A 19,102-nucleotide genomic window follows, 5' to 3' on the forward strand; every position below is an offset into this window, starting at 1 on the left:
GTGGGCTCTTAAATCGGAAAACTACCCGAACTATGTCGAATAACTAACCAGAATAGGAGAAGGGTGGTGATATCTACTGGTTTTGACATTAATGGGTGGTATTTTTTTAATTTTGAAAAAAACGGGTGGTTTATTCAATACATGGTACATTTTGGGGTAGTTATTTACAAAAATCCAAACTAATATTCCCATAAAGTTCTATTTCCTCTATTTTTACTTTTGTGTATAACTACCCAACACATCAATTTCTATGAAATTTCATTTCATTCATTTTATATTATCAACCAAACAAGCCTTAAATGAGATAAATAGTTTTCTTTTTTTTATTTTTTCTTTTTCTGAAATGAGGCGTTGGAATTGGATCGATAGATATAGGTTTCACTTACGACCCGCCCGCTAGATGTTCTGGTCCATACTAGGTTGACGGATGGGCGAAGGCTGAACCGGGTTGCCACATCTGAACTATAGTCACAAATTGAAGGCAAAACAGCCCAAATTCCAAGAAAACCCGAACGTTTTCCTGTCATCAGAAAATCAAACTCTGCATCATCAATCGTGTCACAACCCACAATCTCAACTACAGTGACTCAACTTCACACTTCACTAAACACTGCCATTCAAACGGTCGACTCCTCACATTTTTCAAATTCACAAATTCTCTCTCCTTTCAAATATATATTTACAAACCCTTCTATTTCTCCATTTTCTCTCCTCTCTTACAATCCTTCTAAAAAAATATACCTTTGTAAGGAAAAAAAAAAATGGGGATTGGAAAAACGTCATATGAAGAGCGTCGCCAAAAGAGGGTGGAAGAGAACAAGAAACGCTTGGAAGATCTCAATCTCATTCATCTTTCTCAATCTCTCAAAAAACTTTCCCCCAAATCGTCTCCGGTATTACCATTAATTGTCACGTTAATACTGTAATTTGAACTAGTAATGTTAAATCCCCACTGGGGGGTTTTGTTTGTGTTATTATGTAGAGGTTGATTTACTTATATTTGTTTTTTTGGGATTTTTTGTGAAATGGGCAGATGAAGAAGGTTGGTAAGCCTCGTATAGTTGATAAACAAACAATTGAAGTGAGAAGATCTGCTCGAGTTGCAAGTAATCCAGCCCCTGTTTATGCTGAAATTTCGTTGCCTAGATTTTCTTCACCTAGAAAGTGAGTTCATTTCCAATGAATTTTGATGGGTTTAAAAAAAAAAATAGATAAATTTACATTTTAAATTGTTTTTTTAATGGGGTAATTGTAATTTGTAAATTTATATAGGAATTATGGAGTGGTGAAAGCAAGAGATTTTACGAATCGAGTAATAGCAAGTGATGATGTGAGAGAATATGCAATTGAAGAAGCAGAGAAGCTGAATGCTAAGCTGGAAGAAGAGGGGTTTCCTACTCTTGTTAGACCCATGCTTCCTTCTCATGTCACTGGTGGTTTTTGGCTGGTAACTTTTTTTTTTTTTTTTTCCTCTCAATTATTAATCCATGTTTTGTTTTTGGTTGACATGTTTTGACTTTGCCACAAGTTTCAATTATTGGAATTAGTTATCGATCATATTGTTTGGACTTATCATATTTAAGGATATGAAATGATTTTACTGAGTAAACCATTTTAATTTATGTGCAAATGTATTTGATTGTATTTTTTTAGATTTGGTTAATTTACTTTTCAAGAAATGTAGTTCAAGGAAATTTAGTCTTACACTCGTAACACATTGCCTACTAAATTAATACAAGTAATCAGCATATGTGACTATTATTTCCGGACATACGTAGTAGTGTATATTATGCCAGCTTATGTTTAGTCACTTGTTTGTGTCACAACCTTGTAAGTGTAGATATGTGTGTAATGTGTTGAATTATTAAAATGATGTTTTCAATTATATGAAACATTAACTTGTTAGTTTAGTAAATATGATGTTTTAAACTGCCGTTTACTGCAGGGTCTCCCGACTGACTTTTGCCGGAGGAGCCTGCCTACAAATGATGGAATGGTGACATTGGTAGATGAAGAAAATGAAGAGTATCCAGTGGTTTATTTGGCTCGAAAGCGCGGTCTTAGTGGAGGCTGGAAAGGTTTTGCTGAGTCTCATGAACTTGTTGATGGGGATGCTGTTATTTTTCAAGTGATCAGTAGCTCAGTTTTAAAGGTGAATCTAAAATTTGCACAACTTAATCCTTTGTTCATTATATAACAAAATTTCTGATGAAATGTCTGGTTTTGTAAATGCAGGTTTATATTATAAGGGGAAGTGGGCAAGATTCTGGTACAGATTAAGAAGCTCTTGCAATTCTTAGGAAGTCATGCTCTAAAATATATATTTAGGTATAATATGTTTATTTTATATTACTGATTTTTCTGAAATGCAAACTTTTGCTGCATGCTCTGATATTATGTAGTTCTTTGGAAATCATGCTCTAAAAGTCTAAATTGTAAATATAGGTAGAACATGCTTCTTTTTATACTGATTCTTCTGCAATGCAAACTTTTACTGCATGCTCTGATGTGATGCAATTACGCCTATTTGGTGGGTGTTATGGGTGAAATCAGTTGGAGGTTTCAACCCAGAAATTACAGAATTTCTTGAGCTAAATCAATGGAAAAATGAGAGAAAAGAGAGAATAACAGAATTTAGAGGAAGAGAAACAGAATAGAGAGAGAAAGAAGAGAGATAGAGGAATAAGAATCTTGTATTAATTCATAATCTAAACTTAATACAATGCATGACATATATAGCCAGCTAATTAAGCTTACAAACAAAGCTAAAAGGAATCTAAAGCTTCCAGGAAAACGACAAAAATTGCATAACAAACTCATAAAAAATTATTGTAACTAATTTTCCCGCCAAAACCATGCCAAATATTATTTGGGCTGTAACATACCCTCCCCCTTTAAGCTGACTTGTCCTCAAGTCAAGAGATGAGTAGACCCTGGGAACTGAGCCACAAAATCAGAAAGGTTTACCCAGGAAGCATCATGCCTTGGTTTATCAACCCACTGAACCAACACTTGGGCAACAGATAGATTATTAACCAGAACAGATCTGGTGTCCAACACAGCAGCAGGAATCTGAAAATGCACAACAGGCTTATCCAAAGCAGCAGGGATAAAAGCCACAGCAGGCAGCTCACCATGGAACTTTTTAAGCTGAGAAACATGAAACACATTATGAATTCTTGCTGTGCTAGGGAGATGAAGCTTGTAAGCAACCTTACCCACAACTGTAAGCACTTTAAAGGGGCCAAAGTACTTAGCAGAGAGCTTATTATTGCTCCTATACTGAACAGTGTGCTGTCTATAGCCCTGTAATTTGAGCCAGACCTAATCACCAACAACAAAACTTCTCTCTGAACGCTTTTTGTCAGCTTGAACCTTCATTCTATGCTGAGCCTTGGTTAGATTATCCTTCAGAAGCTTTAATACAGCCTCCCTTTTTTGCATACTTCTGTCAACTACTTCATTACTAGACTCACCAGGGAGGTAAGGTAGATGAGTGGGTGCAGGTTGACAGTATACAGCTTCATATGGTGTCATGCCAGCTGCAGTATGGAAATGAGTGTTATACCACCACTCCGCCATAGGCAAATATTTGCACCATTCATTAGGCTTAGCACCAGTAACACACCTGAGGTAGGTCTCCAGGCACCTATTCACTATGTTGAAGATAATAGGAATTCAGTTCCATACAAAGAAAACAACCCTTGCCAAAATTGGCTGAGAAAAATAGAATCTCTATCACTAACAATACTCCTAGGCTAGCCATGAAGCTTAAAGACATTGTCCAAGTATGCTTGAGCCACCTCAACAGCAGTGAAAGGGTGTTTAAGAGCAATAAAATGAGCATACTTGCTCAATCTATCCACAACAACAAAGATCACATTTCTATGCATAGACATAGGCAAACCAGTAATAAAGTTCATAGAGACATTTGTCCAGATTTGCTCAGGGATTGGCAAAGGCTGTAAAGCTCCTGGTTTTGCTGCAGTGTCATATTTAGAAGCTTGACAGGTAATGCATTTTCTCACAAATTGACTCACATCCCTAGAAATGCCCTTCCAATAAAAGATATTTTTCAATCTTTTAAGGGTTTGATCTCTTCCAGAGTGCCCTGCTTCCAGTGAAGCATGTTGCCACCCTATCAGTTTCTTTCTTAAATTGGCATCTGGACCCACCACTATCTTGCCACATCTTCTAAGTAAATGATCATGCAAACTGAAACCAGCTACAGACTCATCCTGACCCAGTTTAGTCAGAATAGCCTGAGTATTATCATCCAAGGCATAAGTGTTAGTGATATGCTGAACAAGATCTGAATCAATCACAGAAATGGCCAACAACAAACACTCAGAACCCAGCACCCTAGAAAGAGCATCAGTTACACTATTTTCATGCCCAGCTTTATATTGAATCTCATAATCAAAGCCCATAAGCTTTGACAGCCAGAATTGCTGAAAAGGTGTTGATATTTTCTGCTGTAAAAGCCATTTTAAGCTTTTTTGGTCTGTCTTAACAACAAAATGGGATCCCATCAAGTATTGTTCCCATTTTTGAACTGCAAAAACCATAGCCAAGAGCTCCTTTTCATAAACTGAGAGTTTCTGCCATTTAACACCAAGTGACCTGCTAATAAAGGCTATTGGATGCTGATTTTGCATCAAGACTGCACCAATTCCTGTCTTGGATGCATCTGTCTCAACTATAAACTGTTTAGAGAAGTCTGGTATAGCCAATACAAGAGCAGTTACAATAGCTCTCTTTAAGTTATCAAAAGCAGTCTGAGAATGTTCATGCCAATCAAATGCACCCTTTTTCAGTAACTCAGCCAAAGGCTTGCTAATTACAGCATAATTCCTAATAAATTTCCTGTAATACCCAGCCAGCCCCAAAAAACTTCTCAGCTCTTTGACTGAAGCTGGAACCGGCCAAGAGTCAATCACAGCAACCTTGCTGGGGTCAGTTTCCACACCTTTTCCAAAAATAAAATGCCCTAAGTATTCCACCTTTTCAGTAACAAATGAGCATTTGCTGTCCTTAGCATACAAAGCATTCTGAGACATTATATCAAACACTTGAGTAAGGTGATGCCAGTGTTCTTCCAAGCTTTTGCTGTAAACAAGAATATCATCAAAAAACACCAGAACACATTTTCTTAGCAAGGGTTTGAACACTACATTCATCCAGCTGTGGAATGAGGAAGGGGCATTTGTTAGGCAAAAGGCATAACCAAGAATTCATAGTGACCCTCATGGGTTTTAAATGCTGTTTTGAACACATCATTAGGATGTATTCTTAACTGGTGATAGCCTGCCCTTAAATCCAGTTTGCTGAAAACAACTGCTCCTGACAATTCATCAATAAGCTCATCAAGAACTGGAATAGGGAACTTGTTCTTAACAGTTCTTTTGTTCAATTCCCTGTAATCCACACAAAGTCTCCATGTGCCATCTTTCTTCCCAACCAAAACAACAGGAGAAGCAAATGGGCTGGTGCTTGACTGTGTAATACCCCTATCCATCATTTCCTGTACCAATTATTCAATGATATCCTTCTGTTTCAATGGATATCTGTATGGTCTAATATTCACAGCTCCAACACCTTGTTCAAGGTGAATTCTATGGTCAAAAACACCTCTGCTGGGATGTAACCCCTCAGGTTCCTCAAAAATAGCAGCAAATCTTTGCTTCAACTTCTGCAACTCAGGATATTCACTGCCCTCACCACACAGTTGTACCATACAAGGGCTTTCCAAAATAGAGCTGTCTGTCACCTGTATCAAACAGATCTGAGCAGCAGCAGACATTAACTTCTGAGAAGGGCCAGTTGATAACACTTTGAGTTTCTTGGGAGGGATTCCCTGCAACTCAATATCCTCACCATCCATGTGAAATTTCATGGTTAATTGTTTGAAGTTCCAAGAGATAGAACCAAGAGTACTCAACCATTGAATTTCAAGGATCATATCACAACTGTCTAAGGGAATTAGCATCACTTCTGTAACATAATTCTGTCCACCCACACACCAAGTAAAATGTCTGCAAACAGAATGACAAACTAGCTGATTACCATCTGCAATCATGACAGCCTGACCTTCAATGGGTTCAGTTTCACAACCCAGCTTACTAGCCATCTGAATGTCCAGGAAGTTGTGTGTACTACCTGAGTCAATCAAAGTATGCAGAAGAGTATCACCTACCCTGGCTGTTACTCTCATGGTATGATAGCTCTGTCCCCCAGATAAAGCACTACAAGAAATTCTGGGATCCAGTTGCTCAAACTCTTCTTCCACTTTCTGCTCTTCCAACTGCACTACAGCAGCATCCACCTCATCCAACCCAGGGATCTCAATTGTGAATAACTGAGGCTCCTTGAATTGACATTTGTGATTCCTTTCATATGGAGCATCACAATAATAGCACAACCCCTTGGCTATTTTCTCAGCTCTAACATCAGCAGGGACATATCTGGGTTTTTGGTATGGTTTGGACTGTATTTTGGGTAAAGCTAAGGGTGGAGTAGATGGAGTAGGTAGTAAGGGTGGCTGTTTAGAGTTGTAGCTAGGAGATTGGTAAGGTTTCTGGTAAGGAGTAGGTTGTTTGTAGGTTTTCTGTGAATTGGCAAGGATAGATTCATCCTGCAGTCTAGCATATTCAACAGTTGCTGCAATGTTCTGGGGTTTGAAAGCTCTAACAAAAGGTCTGAGCCCAGGTTTAAGGCCAGCGATAAAACTTTCCAACAAGTATTTTTCAGGTAAGCATAGATTATTTTGCATCATGATGGATCTCAGACTCTCAAACTCATCAACGAACAATTCAATACTACCAGTCTGCTGTAATTTGTTAAACTCTTCTACCACATTAATTCCTTTCTCATCCTTAAAACGTGAAGTAAGATCAATGACAAAGTCACTCCAATCAACCCTAACACGATTAGCTAAATAGCTAGCAATCCAGTTTTCAGCCTTACCAGACATATTCAAAGATGCTAAATCAACTTTCTGATCCTCAGGAATTTTACACAAATCAAAATATTTGCAGCATTTCTTAATCCAGATCCTAGGGTTACTACCATCAAATTTTGGAAACTCTAGTTTAGGATTATACCCCAATTTAGGCTGAACAGCACGTTCATCAGGTTTTGATTGAGCTATTTGATCCTTCAAGAGATGCAGCATGCCCAAGAGTTCTTCAATCTTCTGAGCAGAAGCAGCTGAAGCAGTAGCAGATGCAGCAGTTTGAGCCTCTAGCTTCTTCTCCAATGCTGCCAATTGAGCTTCCATTTTGCCAACTCGAGTGGTGAGAGTTGGTGCCAGATTGATAGATAACAGAGAAAGCAGCAGTTGCTCTGATACCACTGTTATGGGTGAAATCAGTTGGAGGTTTCAACCCAGATTTTACAGAATTTCTTGAGCTAAATCAATGGAAAAATGAGAGAAAAGAGAGAATAACAGAATTTAGAGGAAGAGAAACAGAATAGAGAGAGAAAGAAGAGAGATAGAGGAATAAGAATCTTGTATTAATTCATAATCTGAACTTAATACAATGCATGACATATATAGCCAGCTAATTAAGCTTACAAACAAAGCTAAAAGGAATCTAAAACTTCCAGGAAAACGACAAAAATTGCATAACAAACTCATAACAAATTATTGTAACTAATTTTCCCGCCAAAACCATGCCAAATATTATTTGGACTGTAACAGTGGGCAACAATAAATGGTAGTAAGGTAACAGTGTAACAGGTGTACCATATGAGCTATAGGCTATTCTAGACCTTGGGTGTGAATGTGATCGTCCTGTTAGATTCAACCATAAAAGCCAGTGATCATGTTAATAATGGATTAAATTGTCCGTTTGAATTGTTGTTCAAAATTGTACGTAATGCTGGAAACATTGTTATGCTGGTTATGCTATGTAGGCATGTAGCACATAAAACTGCCTTCAAGTTTTCTTATGGTAAACATAGACATGGAGTGATTTAGACTAAATGTGCTGCTCTTTTCCTGACCTTTTTCTTGTTAATATTGCAGGTAGGGTGTTTACATCATCAGTTAAACTTAGAATCGAGTAGATTGAGTAGGAAAATTGTGCTAGTGTTTATGGAAATGTCTTCAATTCAACTTTTTGGTACAACATTTATATTGGTGATGATCATGAATGGATTTTTGTATAGCCTTTGTTTTGGTCAAGTGAAAAACTCACCAAAAATTTTCCATTATGGAATATATTTTATTTTAGATCGGAAAGGTACACGATCTAAAATTTTTATGAAATATATATAGTATGCAATGGATGTTTAATTATGGTAACACAATACAATAGATGTGAATTAATCGAGTTTGTTGTCTATCTGCAAATTATAATTGTTGTCACTTTAACGAATTTAAAATAGATGATATTGAATGGATTTTTGTAAAGCCTTTGTTTGGTCAAGTGAAAAACTCACCAAAAATTTTCCATTATGGAATATATTTTTATTTTAGATCGGAAAGGTACACGATCTAAAATTTTTATGAAATATATATGTATGCAGTAGATGTTTAATTATGGTAAAACAATAATGTGAATGAATTGAGTTTGTTGTCTATCTACCGATTATAATTGTTGTCACTTAAACGAATTTAAGATAGATGATATAGATTTGGTGATTTTGTTGTAAACCACTATTTATGAAAACCAGGTGGAGTCGGGGAGCTCGGATGTAAAATCTTCTATGGAGTTTTTTTGTAATTTTGATTTCCAATTTAATTCTTAATTTCTATGAAAATTTTATTTGCAGGGGACATGAGTTTGTAAAATACCTTTGTGCAATGTCTTACAAAATACTAAATTTACAAAAAAAAATGGAAATTCTAATCCTAGACATAAGAAAAAGTCACCTAAGAAATGTCTTTTCCCTTTCCTAAAGTGGCTCAGTCCGATTTTGGGAGCTAAGAGTATAGTGTTAGATTAAAGAATGCAATTGTCAAGGATTCATCATGTGCCACTCAACAAAAATTATGAAGGCTTGAACTTAACCTCACAAGGGATAGCAATCGATAACTCTAAGCTTCATATCTACTATGAAGAGCAACATCATCTTACCACAAATAAGTGAAGTAGGGATTCATGGTCCCAAATTTCTTAAATCAATTACCATAGCTTGCTATTAAGCTCCCACACCAAAACCTCTGTTACCAAAAACTCAACATAATACACCAATATATAAGTGAAGTAGGGATTCATGGTCCCAAATTTCTTAAATCAATTACCATAGCTTGCTATTAAGCTCCCACACCAAAACCTCTGTTACCAAAAACTCAACATAATACACCAATATATAAGAAAAACTAGGCGTAACTTAAGTTAGCGAGAAGGGCTAATGTATCAAATTGTTGTGTTCAGGAAAGAATGCTTGCATTATACTGCAATTGGCAAAGCCTGAGGTTAAAGGTAATGTCCAAAAGCTAATAAGAAGAGATGACATTTATCATTTGTAATTACGACTCCAGCAAAAACCTCTCTAAGCCTTACCAGTAATTAAGTATCTACAATAGTGAGCAACAATCAGAAAAACGTAAGAAAACGAATGACATTCCATCACTTCTAGCAGATAACTCAATTGAAGAACGACAAATATAAGATAATCTGATGCTAAGATCTCGCTAAAATTGAACTCCAGAATTCCAAACAACACAGCCTACTGCCAAGTAAGTTGTACTTCCAAACATAGATTCATAGTTTTTCAGTTCGACTATAACTAGAAAGTAGAAACCACAATAAAAACTACCAACTCTGAAATCAATCTAGGTTATTATCACCAGCACTTGCCAAAAAAAAGCATAAAATAAAAAAGCAAAATGCAGTATCGTTATTTCATTTTGGCTTCAGTAAACAAAACATGGCGATTAACTCGAGGATCGAATTTACGGAACTCGAGCTTCTCTGGAACCTTCTTAGGGTTCTTCTTTGTTACATAGAAGAATCCAGTACCAGCCGACGAGACGAGCCTGATAAATATTGCACCACCCTTAGCCTTTCCCATTTTTCAAATTAACACTCAAACAAGGCCAGTTACACCTGCAAATTGAAATTTTCAAGTATCAATATTTGGTATCTAACCACTAATAACAACAAAACAATAGTTTGTGCATACAAAATCATAACCATCAATTATGCAGTCGAAAAGAAATATAATTGATTTATTAAGAAATGAAGATACTAAATATCTGAGCATGAATCAAAATTGTTGCTTCTCTTGTTTCAAACGCAGCTTAACTTCTCCCAAAATGTATCAAAAATCTCGTCCCCTTAGATCAGATCCCCAAATAATACTTCATATATAAGAAGCCAAAAGTAAGGAAAAGTGAGCTTCAACCCCTCAGTATCACAAGTTTGCAGAAAATGTACATCACTCAAAACATTCGGGTCATAAAGTGCAGTGGAAGATGTAAATTAACCGTGATAATAAGTAAACCAAACAAGTAAGAAACAACAAGGTTAACAGAGAATCAGAGATTACCATACTTTACTTTAAGCATGAAAAGAACCAGTAGTGTTACCTATGAAGACTGGTAATGGCCATGAAAATAGCTAAGATAGAATTTGTAAGATTACTTTAGCTGCTTAGCACGTAGGATGGTGGCGAAAATCAGCAAAAAAAATCTTGTTTTAGAATAGAATAACTCTTGAGGTTTATTAGCTGTTAAGTTTACTCATCCTTGACAGCAAAAACGATAGGTTATGGTAATGTGTGAAATCCCTAAGGTAATAGAAAGCCGAAAACACCACAAAAGCTCCCATTTCATAACAGAAAGTATCTGAGATCATAAACTTCATGTCTGTGCAAATAGATTTATAGCAATGCAGCCTATACCCGAGCTCTGTTCAGCCTTTATGTTTACTAACATCCTCACAAATTCACAATCCAGGATGTGGGGGGGGGGGGGGGGGGGGGGGGGGGGTAACACAAGCCAGGCCAAGAGTCGAAACAATATATATAGTCCCAATCAGTACTATATTATCAGTCATTCAGTCTGAACCATCAAAATTTGTCACGATAAATCTGCCCACCATCAAATTATGTCAACTCAAACAAGAAACTAAACTAAACCCAATTGAAATCTTCAATGTAGATTGCAACATTAACTCTTTTTTCTAGCATTCTTCCTAATTAATCAATGAATAGAACTTCCAAACCTACATAATTCGAATCTTATACCTAGTATAAATTACAGCCAATATGAGCTAAAACAAATGAACCTAGAAAAGTTGAGTTAAACAACTAGAATTGCTACAATAAATAAATAAATCCAATTATCAAAACATAAATCACTAGAAATTCACCCAGAAAAGATTGAGCAAGCAAAAACAAACAAAACCCAGAAAAACAAAACCCTTAATATTGAAATCGAAAGGATGAGAGAGACGAGCAGTGACAATTAACCCAAAAATTCAGGAAGTTCAAAAAACAAGAACACTACCTTGTACAATAATAATTAGGGTTACAAATCAAGCAAAATTAAAAGGAGAAATCTGAAAATACTTTCCACCAATAACAAGAACACTTCCTTGTACGATAATAACTCTTTTTCCCGGAATTGTTTGATATTCAGGTGAATCAGATTCGAGCTACAAGTAGCTTTCCTCAATTTGACTGCTTCTCTTTAAGTCCAGAGGTGTTTGGTTCACAAAATTTGATCTACGGCGTGTTTCGATTTAATGAAAACAATTGAACTTGAACTGAAATGAATGGGGTTAAACTGAACTGAATAGAGATGAAATAAATTCTTTATGAAAGAAGGAAATTAGGAACTGAACTGACTTAACTTCCTTTCATATTAATCGTAACAGTAGGTGTTGCATAAAGTTTTAGTAATCTTATAGGGTAGGGATAATAGGGTGAAATTTAAAATATAAAGTATAGTTAGTGGATGTATATTTAATTGTTTGTAAGAGCATCCTTATTCATGAACAAAAAAACAGTTATTCATGTTGCTATTCACATAAACAAATAGTTTCTCTCTCATATATATAAACCAAATATATAATTTCCAACATCCTTCTCTTAATAACGATTCAAAATAAAATGGTTGATGTTACTATTCACTTACCCCATCTTAATTTTTTTTTTTTTTTTTGACAGAAATTGAGCCTAGCAAATTTATTAATCAACCAAATGGTTTAAATCATCAATTACAAATTCAGAAATACCCAAAGGAACCTCTTCCATCCAAACTCTAAGTTCATCAAAAGAAAAGCTTAGTTTTGCTAGCTCATGAGCAACCCGGTTGCCAATCCTCTTCACAAAAGCAAACGAGCATGCTTGGCATCGAAGGGCAAGTTGTTATATATCATTGACTACAATGCCAAAAGCTGTAGGAGGAGCACTTCCTTTCAGCAGATGATTATGAAGCTTCAAGCAGTCCGTTTCCAAGCACACCATATTAAACCCCGAGTCCAAAGAAATTGCCAAAGCGTGACGCATTGCTAAGGCCTCCGCAACATCAACCTCAACCTTTTCACTCAACCTTAGGCATGTCGAGGCCAGAACATTGCCCTCTATGTCACGCATCACACCACCCAGGCCCACGCCATTTATACTAGAAACCGCTGCATTAGAATTGACTTTAATCATACCTTGAGGAGGAGGCAGCCATCTAGATTCCAGTTGTTGTGGGGTTGGGTTTGGAGTAGTATCATCCTTCGCTTGTTCATAGTCTCCAACAATGCCCACTGCCTTGTAAATGATGTCACTCACATCCCTTCTTCTTCCTTCGAACACCCACGCATTCCTTCTCAGCCAAACCCCCCATAGGAGACTCCAAAATAAATTCCACCATGAGGGATCTTTGTGACTTTTACAGACAGAACAACACCAATCCTGAAATGAAACACCATCATACCTCTCCACCTCCAGCCTCAAGGGAGAGATATACCATATACGCTTAGCATCTTCACAAAAGACCAACATATGAAGAATACTTTCAGCTGAATTACCACACATAGGCCATGTTGTATCAAGTTGCATAGCTCTTTGAGCCAGGCTGAGCCGTGCAGCCACCGCTTCCCTTAAAGCACACCACCCAAAAAATTTTATTTTAGGGGGGATCTCGGCATCTCAAACAACCGACCACCCAAACTTTCCTGCCACACTTGAGGTAGAAGCCGTATCATTTTTTTTGCTCCATCATGGCAAATTGTATGCGATTCTAACTGAGAACGCTCCATCTTTTGTGAAATGACACACCCAAGAATCCTTCCTCTCAAACATAGGAATAGGTACGTTACACATTTCAGTTATCTCCACAGAGGAGAATCTACCAGCAAGAGCATTACTGTAGACACCTAAAAATGTCTCCCCAAAACCAAACCCGATGATGAGCAACCTTTCACTGCCATTATTGGTCGGGTTGAGTAATTAACCTTTGGAGTGCATAAATCCATATTCATTCCCAATACATTTCATAAATCAACCTAATTCTTAGCCTATTTCCCCGTACCATAACTTACTTTCCACTTTTTGTGTCCACATCACAAAATCGAGAGAAACTGATTTTGTAGCCCTATAATTTTGATCTTATTATTATTTGGTTGGATAGGTGTTGAAATAAGCTTTCCAATAATATATCATAAGCCCAATTCCGATTCAAAACAAAGAAGATATGAGCAAAATACTAAACTCGGCCCAAAACCGACACCCTTTCACTAAAACGTCCATATCTTAAAATCTAAAAATTATTTTGACCTGATTCTAATTGGGTTGGAAAGTAGACTTGATAAGCTTTCCAATGATATATTATATGTCTTATTCCGAGTTAGGATCAAAAGTTATCATAGTTTTAAAAACGCGTAAAAAACTGGAATTACCACGCAACAGCGAAAATGCCACGTCGCTGCAAAAGCTAACGTGGCACGGTGCCTGTTCCCGTGACACGGTGTTCTTCACCGTGTCACGGTTCTTTTTCCGTGTATTTTTCGATTTTTCTCACGTGTTTATGAATCTGTACGCAATTTTGGGTGGGTTGTACACCGTGACACGGCGCCACGTGCTGCGCCACGGTGGACAGTGCCGCGTCGCGGCATCCTTTGCCGTGTCACGGCACACATGCCGTGACACGGGATTTTTCCGTGTTTTCTCCGCATACACAACTGCACGTGCTTTATCATTTTAGGGCAAAGTAGTGCACCTCGACACGATAATCTGTACCGTGTCACGGCACCCTCTGACCGTGTCACGGCGCCCCAAATTAGGGTTTTTATCTTTTCTAGGGTTCCATGTGATCCCCTACTCATTTCCTCTATAAAAACGAGCCTCCTTTCTGCAATTCGGGGCACCAAAAACATTCTCTCTCCCTCTACAAAAACAATCATTCCCTTCTCTCTCTCTCTCTTGCTTTAGCCTAAACACTAGCCTCCATATTCTTCCACCATACTCCCCCTAAGCACTCCAAGAAATCCATACTTGACCCAAGGTTCCGTCCTTAAATCAAGGCATGAAAGGTATAATTAACTGAGGATTTGGACCAAATCAACTCTACTTTTAATTTAATTTAATTTCCATTTAATTTATGATTTATTGAAGTTACTAACAGTTTATTCATGATGTAGCAATTCAAGGAAACGCGAAAAGTGAGTAATTAATCACTTAATTACTCTTATTTTTATTCTTTATTGCTAGTATCATGATTAGGTTTATTTATATTTGATTTGACTAACAATTTATTTTTAAATTGCTTCCAATATTAATGTTTATTCTATTATATATTTATTGATCACCATATTGCATGTTAAAGGGAATATGTAATTGAAAATCATGACTAATAAGATAATTTCGACAACCGATTAGGTTCCTTTAATCTTATTATTTAATCAAGTGATCACTATATTTTAGAATTATATGTTGCATTAATATTTAACCAATTTAGCCTAATAATAGTTTGGAGCAAATTGAATCTTTGTTTGCATGCCTTTGAAATCGCAGGAATCACTTTTCACTGTAAGAATCGAGTAGAGGCCAATACTGGCGAATGTGACTCCATGACCCACTTCGTACCATCATCCCCAATCCTCCTTTCATGTTTCTGAACCATATGGAGTTAGTAATCTCATGGATTATGAATGAGGTGTAACCTTCACGGGTTAATCGTTATTGCCCATCGTTTTCCCTTTATTCGTGGTTGCCTTTTATGATCCGTGAACGATTTACAAGTTCCTTAAAAACATGTCGGTGGCTCCCTACTTTTCTTGTCCCTAATCGTATATGTCAATTCCCACTTCCTATGAGTGCAAAGCATATTCACAACATGCTTTACGTAAGCACGCTTCAAACGACGCCTACAATTACATTCCAAGTTTTTTCAATCCATAAGTCACGCACAAACACACGTTCACCCTCCTCAAAAGTTTGTTCCGAACCCACCTTAAATTGAGGCCGATTTGGAAACCATGGGTCTTTCCAAATATGGAAAGTAGACCCATTGCCTATTGACTTCCTTGCACCCTTTGCTATGACATCTCTTGCCCCCATAATCGATCTCCAAGTATAATTCGAGTTCGAATACACTTTTGCTTCCATTAAAGTCGTGTGAGGGAAATACTTCCCTTTAAGCACTCTAGAAACAAGAGAGCCTTCATTCAACATTATGTGCCACACTTGCTTCGCTAGAAGGCTTTGTTGAAATTCTTCATATTTCTGAAACCGAGCCCCCCCCCCCCCTTCTTTGGCACATAAAGTTTGTCCCATGCCACCCAACAAAGCTTCCTTTCTTCACCCTTTTGTCCCCAAAAAAATTGGAGACATAATTTTTCAATTTCGTTGAGGATGCTAGTAGGAATCAAAAAACATTGCATTGCATATGTTGGGATTGCCTGAGCAACCGACTTAAGTAACACTTCCCTTCCCGCTTGTGACAGAAAATTGCCTTTCCACCCCTTCAATTTTTTCCAAATCCGATCCTGAATGTTATGAAACACCTGTTTCTTTGAACTACCAATGTAAGTTGGTAGTTGTAGGGAGTATTTCAAGCATCCCACACTTGAGCCCCACTGTGACCATACACTTAAGCATGGTAGCGTGCAAAGGGAAGGAAGCTAGAGCAAAAGAGTCGCCAACAAGTTTTAGGAACTTATAAATCGTTCACAGGGTGAAGGTTACACACCTTAACGATCCAGGAGATCGTTAACTCCATAGTGGTCTGGAACCATGACTGGATATTCGGGGATGAAGGTACAAATCCAACCTAAAAGAGATTGAACCTGCCCTAAAAATAGGCCTCTACTTTATTCTTCTCATATTCATGTGCGCTTTCTGACTAACATACAATCAATATATTAATCCTAAACCTGTTTAATCTATGTCGGTTGAATATTAATGCGCAAACAAATCTATTATTGGCGATGACTTGAATTAAAATCATATTAACCTAAAATCAAATTATTAATTATCTTATTAAGCGTGATTACTAGTACAAATTCCCTTTAAACCTGCAAGAGAGGGCGTGATCAAGCAATAACATAATATATATCAAGCAACAATAATAATTATTAACACAACAAATCATCATCATCATAACGATATCCTCATCAAAGCATAATAATATTAGCAAGATCCTAGGCATGATACTAACAAGATTAATAACAAATCCTAGCATGTCACTAAACATCAAAGATCAAAGCTTTATCCCTAACATGATACTGACATGATAAAAGAAATAGGAAACAACCTAAGCATGATACCAGAAACATACATGATATTAGAAATATTAGTTAATACCCTAAACATGATACTAGGAATAATAAAGACATCCTGACATGATACTAGGAATTAAAATAATCAAAACATGCTTTCTAAAGATATATAACAATAAAACAACTTACTTTATTGCCTCGTATCTCTTTCTATCAAAACAATACACGCGCTATTAACTTCAAGGAAAATATTAAATCAAACAATTAATTTAAATAATTGAAATAGGGATTTGGGACCAAACCCTCAGAAATTATCAACCTTTCACGTCTAGGGCGAAGGCAACTTCGAATTTGGCTAGGTGTATCTAGAACTCGTGAATGCGGTATTGTTGTAAAAAGGCTAGGCTAGAAAGAGGGAGAAAGAACAAGTTATTGCTCAAGAGATAGAAGAAAATAGAAAGATTGTTGATTGTAGGTGATTGAAAACGGAGAATAAAGACCCTATTTATAAGGAAAAAAAGTCCTGAAACGATCAGAAAAAGATCGAATTTGATTCGGAGTAATACTGCTCCCATCGCAGCGCGACAGTGTCCATCGCGACGCGATGGGTCCTGTCGTTTCGCGATGGAGAACACGTTATCTAAAATCCGTACGGAATCCTTAATCTAATTAAATTAGATTAATTAAAGTCCGTACTTATCTTTTAAAATCAGATTTAATCTTTTAAAACACTTGTTTTATTCCAAATAAAATTCTTATATTTTCTAAAAGATATAATTACTAATCTTAATTCCACTAGAATTTAAGATAATCTTCTATATTGTTCTAGAAAATTAAAATCAATCCTAATGATTTTAGGAATGATAATTAATAGGCCCTCCACTTGATCATTGGGCCGTATATAAAACTCATTTCAGGCCCAATTTAGTATTTTGGCCATAACTTCCTCATTATTCATCGGAATTGGGTTTATAATATATCGTTGGAAAGCTCTTTTCGAGCCCAATCCAACTACACTATTATTGGACCCTTATCATGGACCAAACTAAATTGGACTGGACATTTTCCATAAATAGAGTAAGAAAAGATATATTTTTGAAAACAGAAAGAAGTATTTTTATTAAAACAACCGCATCACAAGACTTTTCACATTTCACCTTGTTCGATAATCAAAAGACGTGAAAGATATTCATCAGTGGGTTTGGTTTTTGGGGAGACACAATTAGGTGTCTACAATAGTCCAAGATAATTTGTCATGTTCTTTGACAGCCTTAAAAGTTAACTTCATCTGAAGCGTGTTTTTTCGTTCTTGCTCTATGTTTCGGCTGAAAGATACCTCTGACTTGTCCATATTCAGTTTCTGACCCGAAGCTATTTCATAAGTGGAGAGAATTCCTAACACATTATCCACCTCCTCCTCCGTTGCCCTCACAAAACATCTGCAAAAAATAAATGAGAAATTGGATTGACATTTCTCCCAATTTTAACCCTATGAATTAATTTTCTCCTTTCTGCATCCCAGAGCAACGATGACAAGCCTTTGGCACACATTTTGAAGAGAAAAGGAGAGATAGGATCACCCTGTCTAAGCCCTCTGGTAGGCTTGAAACTTCTTGATGGTTGCCCATTTACCAACACCTCAAAATCATCAGAGCTAACACATTTCATAATCAAACTCACAAATGACTCCGGCAAACCCAATTTGATCATCATTCTTTGCAAAAAATCTCATTCAATCCTATCATAGGCCTTACTCATATCGAGCTTTAGACCTAGGAAGCCCTTTTTTCCTTTCTTCTTTTTTCGAAGATAATGGAAACGCTCGTATGCAACTAAAATATTGTCAGTTATCAACTGGCCCGAAACAAAACCACTCTGCGACTCATGAATAATAAAGGGAAGTACTATCTTCAATCTGTTAGCTAGTACTTCAGTGACAATTTTATACAGCACATTACACAAGCTAATAGGTCTATAATCAACAAGAGACTCACACTCTTTCTTTTTCGAGATTAACACAATATGAGTCTGATTAATAGAACATATGCCCCATTTTTATTCAAAATATCCAACACTTCCTCCACAACATCCAAACCAATAATATCCCAAATTTTCTGAAAAAAGATTGCAGACATACCATCGGGTCCAAGGGCTTTTGTAGAATGCATCTGGAACAGAGCTGTTCGGACCTCCTCCGCGGTAAAGGGGGCTGCCAGATTGTTGTATTATAGCTCAGTGACAATTGCTTCCAGCTTCTCAATGACTGGTTCCGGTTCAACATGACTATTTTTCGCAAAGAGCTCCTGAAAATAATTCATAAAAACTTCTGTAATCTGCTCTTCGTCCTTAAACTCAGCCCCTGCCGCATCTTTAATTTTTTTTATCTGATTTCGTGCAACTTGTTGCTTCGTCTTCATGTGAAAAAACGTGGTGTT

The 19,102-nt window shown here is 36.8% G+C and overlaps 2 protein-coding genes across 2 annotated transcripts; one reads left to right on the forward strand and one right to left on the reverse strand.

Moving 5' to 3' along the window:
• The first annotated feature begins 589 nt into the window (after window positions 1-589).
• On the forward strand, window positions 590-8,356 carry LOC145585070 (B3 domain-containing protein At5g42700-like). Its single transcript, XM_081641817.1, has 6 exons — window positions 590-893; window positions 1,034-1,164; window positions 1,273-1,447; window positions 1,946-2,152; window positions 2,236-2,328; window positions 8,030-8,356. The coding sequence occupies exons 1-5, from the start codon at window positions 762-764 to the stop codon at window positions 2,278-2,280; spliced, it is 690 nt and encodes a 229-aa protein (XP_081497943.1). The 5' UTR covers window positions 590-761; the 3' UTR covers window positions 2,281-2,328; window positions 8,030-8,356.
• A 3,968-nt stretch (window positions 8,357-12,324) lies between these two features.
• On the reverse strand, window positions 12,325-13,008 carry LOC145584037 (uncharacterized). Its single transcript, XM_081640977.1, has one exon. It carries the CDS (start codon window positions 13,006-13,008, stop codon window positions 12,325-12,327), a length of 684 nt encoding a protein of 227 aa, XP_081497103.1.
• Between the last annotated feature and the right edge of the window lie 6,094 nt (window positions 13,009-19,102).

Source organism: Chenopodium album, chromosome 16, assembly GCF_948465745.1.
Source record: "Chenopodium album chromosome 16, dcCheAlbu1.1, whole genome shotgun sequence".
Classification (NCBI taxonomy): domain Eukaryota; kingdom Viridiplantae; phylum Streptophyta; class Magnoliopsida; order Caryophyllales; family Amaranthaceae; genus Chenopodium; species Chenopodium album.